A 10,262-nucleotide genomic window follows, 5' to 3' on the forward strand; every position below is an offset into this window, starting at 1 on the left:
GCATTCAAATGGTTTTATATACGAATAAAACTACATATTACTATTTTCGAGTACAACAATACTTATACATTTTTGGTCTAAGGGTTTTAAGACTACAACTCATTTACAAAGAAAATATTGGACTTTCTGGAAGTATACATTATCATTTAACAAGAAACAGTTACAAAACCTTCTTATACAAAACGCTTATGAACTCACAAACTGAATTGTTGACACTTTTCAAAATCACTTGTATTCTCAGGAAACCAGTAAACATGTAACCACATAAGTTTTTGGTGGATGGGACGCCGTCGCATCTCGTTATTCATTTTTGTCATACACTTTTGATATCATGTAAACAATATTTTTGTGAACAAAAATGTAAACTTATTTAATATTCAATGTAATGGTTGCGATGCTTTGATCTCTATTATTCAATTGTTATGATACTATACATGAAGTCATCCGCCCCCAGACGTTTCCGCCGTTCTGGTTTGGGGGTGTGACATAAAGGATGTCAATGGTCGGATTCTAGTGGAATAAGAAATAGGAGAACTATGTCATTATTTTTTTAACAATACACTTCAAGTATGAGGGATTGGAATATTGTGAACATCAATGCATGTTAAAATTCTGATAATCTTATATTTAATGTCTCTACATCAAAATTGAAAGTAAGAAAGTGAAGATCGCTTTACGGATGATGGGAATTTATTAAGACATTAGTCCATATCAAATGCTTATCAAGGTGTGATTGTATCAAATATATGAGAGTGTGATGTGGTTGATGAACATCTCTAACATTATTTTAGCCTCGACCAAGATGTTAGATAAATGAAGATTTAGTATTGTGATATTGAATAATAAGAAAAAAAGATCCCAATGATGTAATAACTATAACGGTATTAAACTTCTTAGTCGTACTATTAAGACTTGTGAGAGAGTGTTGTAGGCTAGGTTAAAACATATAAAAAATTAGTATCTGATAGCCAATATGGCTACATGCCTAAGAGGTTGGCAACTAAGGCAATCTACCATTTTAGAAGCCTTATGGAGAAATATATAATAAGAAATAGGTATCTCCAAGTAGTACTCATCAACCTAGAGAATGAATATGATATCATCCCAATGGAGACGGTCTGGAGGACCCTTGAAGTTAGAAGGGTGTCTAGGAGCTATGCATGGGCTATATACGACATATATAGTTAGTGTATGACTTGTGGTTATTCTTCAATATGTGACACTAAGTCGTTCCCGATAATAATTAGGCTTCACCAAGGATCAGATCTTCGCCCCTACATCTTTTTTTTTATTATGGAAGAGATTTGTTTATATATTCAAGGAGGGGTATGATGTCTCCCAAATTACACATATTTTTAGGGAAAATTTATGTACTCTTATGGACGTTTCCATATTAAATATAGATCAAAAGGTACTTAATTCCTTCATATTTGTATTTTGTAGGTAAAATGGGTGCATTGGTTAAAAAGAAGCTGAAAGGGCTGCAAATGAGTCGGATTGCACGAAATTCGAGAATATGTTGAATCTTTCCCACACGCTACGGAAATCAACCCTCGCGCCTCGAAAAACAGGGAAAACGTGTTTAAAAGACCTAGCTTGGAGAATAAGTTGAAGCTATCCCACACGCCATGGAGAAGCATACACACATCGTGTAGGTCATGAAGTCTATAAATACATAGCTACTTTTGATCTAAATAACACACAATACACAACACACCATAAGAAGATACAATACAGAAGAGGTAGAAGGAGTCGGCCAAGAATGGTTGTTTTGAGAGTCCTTAAGGCTATATTAGCTGGCAGACTGATATAGATGCATAAATCTGAAGATCAAGAGAAAAAATCATTAAGTTATCAAACTGTTTACTTTTCTATCTATAATTGTCAACTATGTGAGCTCTTACATGTTATTTTCAAGATTTGGGATCAAACCCTTTATAAGTATTTGATATTAATGAAACCCTAGTTTTAATGTTGATTGATATTTTGTTATTGAGAGTTGTTTAATTTATTATGAGTGCTTGATTAAAGATCCATGCATATTAGGAATATTGATTTAGTGTTCATGATTGTGCTATTGATTTAGATAATTTGAAAGGTTATCATGACCAATGGGACCAATCACACCAGTTAATTCTTTCATAATACAAAATAATAGACTAGATTAGGGGAGCTATCCTTGCTGGTAGACAACTTAGAATCATAAGATTAATGACTTGACCATCCGATAAATCAATTTAGGAATCGATGAACAACATACTAAATTCTATTTAAAGGAATTCAACTATAGAATGAGAAATGATTAAATGCAAATATGATTACCTTCAAATATTTTATCTAATAAAGTTAGCCATGCTTGATTATTTACATGCTTGTTTAGTTAGTAGTTTGTTTGATTATTTATTTAAATTGACACTTATCTTAAACTCTCCTTTATATGCTTTATTTTGATATTGATTGATAATCAGATTTAACAATGGTAGTGCATCTTCGTTCCCCATGTGTTTAACACCCTTACTTACCTAAGTTATAATATTCATGACCAGGTACACTACTTCGTGTAGATATTCTTAGTTTGGCTTGTTCGGATTTATAAAATTAAAACTAGATTTGTGTTTAAAGTTTATATAATCAAGTTTTTGGCTCCATTGTCTAATGGAATGGTTTTCAAGTATATTTTATGTAACATTCTGTTTCGAGAAGTTCTTATTTCATAATTATGGACAATAAATGGATCAAACGGAGGCCTTGGGCTTCAATGGAATGAAGTTTAGACTCTATAGGAGGTGTATGACATTGGATAATTGATTTAAATCTTAAATTGTTTGATGGAAGTTGAGGGATAAAATGGGAAAGGTTATGTTTCAGGCCTCTTGCATAAATTAAGGATTTTAGTTCGAGATGCTTTTAGTCATAAGTATCAAGATAGAATTGTAGAGCCCGTCGATACCTTGTCGTGGATATAAAGATCATAAAAAATGGAGTTGAAACGAAGAAGTTATGAAGTTAAGCTGGAAAAGGGAGTCTGATAGTATGTTGGGCGTACTAGGCTGAAGGGGATGTGTTTTTAAGGTGTTACGTTGGCGTACCGCCACAGTGTTAAAACCCTAATTTCGTGGTTTTGAGCCCTATTTAAGGACTCTAACCCCTTGGGGTCCTTCCTAACATTAGCCTCCACCCTCTTGAGCCTCCAACTCGAAACCCTAAGCACCTAGAGCAAATCTAGAGCCTTTTTATGTGTTTTAGGTGCATTTTGGAAGAAAAAGAAGCCCAAGCTTGTTGATTGTTGAAGCTTAAGTTTGTGGATCCAGAGCCTACATTGCTTTTCTCAACTCTAGAAGGTATAAATCTTGAACCTTGATGATTCATTTGTTAGATCTAGCTAGTTTTGAGTTTTATGAGATTTTTGTCCCATAATCTTGGTATATATGAGTTTGGCTTACTCTAGACCAAATGAGTTGTCCTTTCAGACATTTTTGGGTGCTTTGAGTCATAAAATTGTCATCTTGATTCTTTCCTTTCACCCATGCAAGAAATATGAAGCTTGGAGTTGTGTAATAAGCTAGGATTTTGGTTTTGGGCACTTTCTAGCCATGCAAAGTCATAAAGTTGGAAAGTTTATGATTTAGAATGTCATTTGGGATTCATATATGAGCTTTGGAAGAAAGATCTTAAGTGATTAAGTGCTTAATAGAAAAGTGGATCAACCTTGCATATGTTGGGCGTACCCAAGTGGTATGTAGCGCGTACAAGGCTGAAGTCATGTACGCCATCCATATAGATGGAGTACGTATGGCGTACTCAGCATAATGTGGGACTTGACTTTCTTTGACTTTTTGACTTTGACCTTTGACCAGGGTTTTGACCAAGTTTGACCTAGGGACATTTTGGGTAATTTGAGTAGTAGTTTGAGTTTAGGTTACTATTTATTGTATAGGTGACCAGTAGATTTAGTAATTGGAGCAGTGATTTGTTTAGCTACATTTTAGACTGTGAGGTGAGTTTTCCTCACTGTACTTGTGGGTCGAAGGCACTAATGATGGCTTACTGGATTATGTATTGGATTGATGTTATGTTGGTTATATGATAGACTGGTAGATCTGTATGATTACCTATGTTCACTGATTATGTTACTGACTGGTTAATCTGTATGATTACATGTACTTGTTGTTTATTGATTGTTATTGTATATGTCGACATGTTATGGTTTGTTGGGTTGAGGCGGTCCTGCTTTGTGCTAAAGGCCAAGATACCCGGGGCGGTCCGGATAGACTGAAGGCCAGCGAGGCGGTTCAGTCAGGGCGAAGGCTCGGAGAGCGGTCCATATAGGCTGAAGGCTCTGCGAGGCGGTCCAGGATGAAGGCTCATATATGCATGTTGTTATCTATATGGTTGTGTGTGGTACTACATGGGAACTCACTAAGATTTGGCTTACAGTTGATTGATATGGTTTCAGGTACTTCAGAGGCCAGGGGCAAGGCGAAGGCTTGATCGTGCACATCATCCTAGATATTTTATGTTATAATTTTGAGATACTATGATTCATGTTTTGACTTTTGGAAACCATGATTTGTGGATACTTATGGTTTTTGAATGGTTTTGAAAAATGAAAATTTTACCTTGATTTTTGGGATATTACATTTTATAGACTATCCTTTACACATCAGGGTACATTGGTGTATGCTTTTTCCAATACATTGTTTCCATGACAGACACTATGACTATGCTAAATTATAGGTTGGATGGCTAGAAGTCAATGTTGGAAGAAAAAAGGCTTCACATCAATACAATTAAGACATGATATGTGTTGGATCATAGTGCTTATTTCAAATTCAATAAACAAAACAGACAACAAATTCAAATAAATAAATCACTATGATTTAGCCACTTGGATAATTGTTCATACAATATTAGCAACTTACTTAACCTACAAGAAAGGTTTTAGGGTTACATTATGATGGAGGAAATTAGAGACAATGGTCTAAATCGTAACACATATGACAATATCACACCCCTCAACAAGCAACCAAACAAGAAACATATATTATTGATATAATCATTTATAATTATCTATAAGAATTATCCATTAATTATAATAATTAATATAATTCTTTTAGCATGATTATTTAATTAATTCTAGTAGTTAATTTCTAATTATTTATTAACACTTTAATAATTAAAAAATCAATTTATTAACTCTAAATTATTTATCGACACTTTAATAAAAATTAAATTAATTCCTCTCATCAAATATTCTTGCTACATAATCTTGAGTTGAGTGTGAAACTTATACATGCCTATGCAACTATGTATCACTATTATGTTGTGACAGTGGGCATATTTCCAACAATATGTATAGTGATATTTCAGTGGGGAGGGAATGAAGGAGCATAAGTATGTAACGGTGAACAAATTATTCCTCTAAAGGGGTGTTTTATATACCTATGATCTATGATATATAACGAAAGGGTGTTGAGGGTGTTTTAAATATCTATAATATATGATATATAACAAAAGAGTGTTGAGGATAACATTGCAAGGTGAGATAGTTAAGGTGGAGAGCAACCACAAAAGTTTTTTTATGATAAGAAAGCTCCACTGAAACTCAAGGGTAAAAATCTGCATGGGGGTTGTAAGGCCAACTTTGTTGTATGGTTCAAAATATTGGCCGATAGGAAGAATCATTGAGCGGAAGATAGAGGTTGTAGAAAATAAGGATGTCATGGTGGAATTGGAATAGAAACTTATGGAACAATCATAAATGTGTTGGACGTGCGTTGATCATAGAGAAATTAAATGAAGGAAGATTGTGGTGGTTCATACACATTTATAAAATACATCTGATGGCTACCGTGAGGAGGGCGAGGATGATTGTTGTAGATGAAGTGAGGATGAGAGGTTGTCCAACGAGGAAATAGGAAGATAGCGTGAGGTTAGAGTTGAAGGAGCCATATCTTTCCATGGACATAACCTCGTATACGAGGAGTGTAGAGGTTTAGTATGAGGTGGTGGAGTAGTATATATCAGTAGTCTAAATGTTAACTTCCTTCCTACTATTTTTGCATGTTATGTTAGTTTCACTACACATCCTTTTGACTTGTTATTGTTAGATATATGTTTAGAATATTTTATATTTCATTCTCTTTAATGTTAAAGGTATTTATAGAGTACAATTTAGAAAGCTTCTATCACTCTAACACTAAAATAAAGAAACTATATCAAGATAATATGGAAAGTAGGATGATATCAAATACTAATATAATACTATCTAATACACCCCTCATTCGAAGCAGATGTAGGGCGAATGTTGAGATCCTGAAATCTTCGAACACTCATGATTCTGAAATCTTTAAATATTATTGCTCATGATCTTGAATGACTATTTTTTTTATATTCTTTTAAACCACTATAAATATTATAATAAACCTATCATTTTATCACACCACAACCTTCTTGCAACTCTCTCATTCTCTTGTCACACAATTTTCCGACCTTTTAAAACATGTCTTGGCACCAACGAAGAAGTCGTGTTGACCAATGCTTGGGTTAATACGACAAAATACGAAGTTATCGACAATCACGAGCGCGAAATCATTGGTTTGGGAAGTTTGTGAATAGAAAGGAAAAGAGAGTTATGTACAAAGGAAGTGAAGGGAGTCGAGTTCACATCTGAAACCGGTTTTTTGAGATCCGCTAAAAAAAACCGGACCAGTTTTTTAGAACCTGTTTTGTTTTGTTTTTTTTAGAACCAAATCATTAGTTTGGAATGGGTTTTTATTATATAACTAAAACCAAAAAACCGGTCTAGAGAAAACCGTTTAAAAAATGAAACGATCTTTTGCCCCTCTTCATTTATCTCTTTTTATATATTTCATCATTTAACTATACCATCCATGTAACAAAATTTCCTTTTGGGTTGTTATGATAAGCGGTTACAAAAGTCATGATCCCCTACCAATCACATTCATCAACCACAAACAGAAATCGGACAAAATATAGAAAAACACAACATATTTTCCCAACTTTATCGGTTAAGACCCTCGACATTTTTAGAGATTCCTTTATCGGTTGAGACCCTCCCAAACCTTTTTAATGATTAAATCTTATACATTACTTGTCTTATTAAACATTTTTTTTGTTTAGTCTTTTAAGTAAATAACCAAACATTTCAACCCAACACTTTCTAGGGTAAGTACTATATCATAATAACAATCATTGTACCATATAGCAACAAACTTTTCGTTCTTTTTTACCAATATAGGAAATGTACTTTATTTTTTTACCATATTAACAACCAACTTGTATTTTCCCGCTAATTCACACAATATATAACCAACGTAACGCTGATGTGGCACATGTTACCATGTCATTATCCACATCGAATGTCGAGTACAAACACGAAGCCATAGAAATTTATGGAAATAAAATACTTTTTCTGTTCATATTGAATTGGGAAACACGTTATAGCCAAAAAAAAACGAGAAATCAAATATCAGTCTCAATCTCGGTCTGTATAAAATTGTCATGTCATGTTATATAGGTACCCAACATATGTGGGCCCTATAGAAAACTAATAACATATAAAGAAAACCAGTCACATGGGGTTGTCACAAGTACCTCTACCTTCTACTTCTATGAATCATATTATCAATTAACTAACACTAAGGATAATTAAGTAATTTCATGTTTTTATTAAATAAATAATTCTTCTGCTACAACTCCACTTTTCTCCAAATCTAATTATTTGGTCCTTCAATAATCAGAAACCCTCAAATGATGATGAGTCCAATTGAACACTCAAAACAGATCATTGCAACATCAATTGCAATAATCGCTTTAGTCCCACATCCAAAGCCTATAGATTGCAGAGTTCCATTAATACTATTGGGCAAAAGACCACTTTAAGATAAAGAAATTCATATCAAGAATCAATTTCCAGTACAGAAAATCCATTGAACTTTTAAGATGAATTTTGTTACAGATTTATATTAATCCCTCAATTTGAGCCTAACCCAATTGACATAATCAATCAAGAATACAATGGAGGTGTGTGGATGTGAGATTAATCTGATTATTATAATATTATTACGACTTGATTTTAAGTGTTCATGTAGAAGTGATCATGATTATGAATTTCTGATTGTTTAGAGTTGAAACAAATTAACCAATCGCAATTCACATACAATGAAACGAACCATGGAATTCGAGAATGATCATAACACCAGATATTCATTGCATTGCAACATTAAGGTTTAGTAACATCAGGGAGAATAGACAGAGAGAAGAAAGATTTTGAAAATTGAAAAGCCTTACTAGAAGCAGAAACCTCGAAAACGCTTCATTCATTTCATTGCAGCAACTTCGTCGGCAGTAGGAGGCACAGGTTTAGCAACGGCAGGGATGGCGACGTATCCGTTCGAATTAGATCTAACGCCATTTTCTTCGTCATCGCTCTCCTCATCAGAATCCGCGCCAAAATCAAAGCGTCTGGGGGCGAACAGGGACCAGATTAAGTACATGGTAGCGGCGGTGAGAGCACCGCATCCAACGCCGAAGAGTAACGCGCCGACGATGCTCATGATGTCCATAGTACGTTCACGAATCGATGCTTTAACAGAGGTAGACGTTGCTGAATAATACGGAACTGAAGAGACAACATCATCGGATGATGATGATTCGATAGAGCGATCAAAAACAGATGCAGAGCGAGGAAGCGATCTGGTGCGATGGAATTCGCGGATTTCGGTGACGAAGAAGGTGAGACGTGGGGAATTGTTGGGGTTTCGAAGAATATGGAAATTAGGTTTTGGGAGGAAAGGATCGTCGGTGGGGTAGTGAGATGACGAAGTGATGAAGAAGATGGTTTTGCAAGGTCTTGCGGTGGTGGAGATTGCCAAAACGCCGATGAGGGCCGCGAACAGGAGAACACCGGCGGTCGTCGACGCCATTGACACGGAGGGGGGAGAGAGAGAAAGATTTTGGAGGATTGGATTGGAATGGAATTTGGGGGAAAGAATTCGCAGGAATTGATGGTTGAATTATACGGAGGGCCTACGGTGAGCCAAGATGAATTTCCGGTCACGTCACTAACAAGTAACAACTTTCAACTTTTTATTTAATCGTGTGGATGAACCCTAGACGACTTAACTATTAATAAATTGCCAAACCAAACTCTCAAGTTCTGTTATTAATATAAACATGTGTATATGTTTTCTATTTTTGATAAGTATTTGATTTTCTATTTATAGTAACATTCAACCCCCTTTTTTTTCCTAATTTTTAACAACATACAACTTTAAATAATGGTTACTATTTGTATATTTGTCAAAGGGTGTGTTCAGCAAAACTAGTCGGTAATATTTTGTTAAATGCTACGTGAAGTAACATTTGAATTTGGAGTGTTTTGTTTAAACTAAACGTTAAAAGCTTGTAGTGTCAAACAAGTATTTTTGTTTAAAACGTAGCGTTTTGTCAAACGCTAGAAGCTTCCAAACGATCCGTGCTTGTGCTGAACACTATTTTCCAAAAGTTAATTGGTCTAGTGGTATGAAATCCCTTGACATTTTATTGCTAATCAAATGTATTATTTTATATTTTTCATCTTTTAACTGGGATTTTGTTGATCTTATTTATTATTCAAGTTATAATAATGAACATATTACTTGAATACATGAATCATAATCCTTTGATATCTTTGATTTTCCCAATTTGATTCATACTGGAAGCCTCATGATGTGAACACGATCTTTTAGTTGGTTACGATGAAGTGTATGTGCTCCGTTCAGTTAGGAAACAAGAACACATGAGAGAGAAGGCACTATGTGCTGAAGACCCAGAAGTACACTCAGATGGTTAAGTCATCTAGGTGTGTATGTGTGTGTATGAGAGAGAGAGAGAGAAAAAAAAAAGAGTATGGTTTGCGGGTGTTTGTTATCAGAGAGGAAATCATGCATTCCCTCATAATTGATGTCACCTCTTATAAGTTGATTGTTTTGTTTGTCTCTTTCTTGGACGTTAAGTGTCATGGAATATTTTCCTTATTGGTTATACCCTTTTACTCTAGTACAGTTTGTTAAGGTCGACGAATGATAGCATATGACCGTTCTCAACAAAATAAAAATCCCCCGCCTTACAAAGCAACTACTAGTTTAAGGAGCATTTGGCTAATTTGCTCGGGTGTGGCTTGCTTTATAATGACTTGGTTGAGGACACGTTATCAACTCCACATAGTCTTGAACGTAATGATGTTTAATGACATAAGT

General features: G+C 34.7%; 1 protein-coding gene across 1 annotated transcript; it reads right to left on the reverse strand.

Annotated features, from left to right (window-relative positions):
• Positions 1-8,342: 8,342 nt before the first annotated feature.
• Positions 8,343-8,948, reverse strand: LOC145131291 (uncharacterized). The gene has a single exon (XM_079066005.1). It carries the CDS (start codon positions 8,946-8,948, stop codon positions 8,343-8,345), a length of 606 nt encoding a protein of 201 aa, XP_078922131.1.
• Positions 8,949-10,262: the final 1,314 nt, after the last annotated feature.

Source organism: Lactuca virosa, chromosome 8 (genome assembly GCF_052849685.1).
Source record: "Lactuca virosa cultivar CGN04683 chromosome 8, Lactuca_virosa_CGN04683_v6, whole genome shotgun sequence".
Classification (NCBI taxonomy): domain Eukaryota; kingdom Viridiplantae; phylum Streptophyta; class Magnoliopsida; order Asterales; family Asteraceae; genus Lactuca; species Lactuca virosa.

Bases quoted from the DNA above. Each gene is read 5' to 3' on its own strand.
- LOC145131291 (XM_079066005.1), bottom strand. From the start codon at position 8,948: ATGGCGTCGACGACCGCCGGTGTTCTCCTGTTCGCGGCCCTCATCGGC.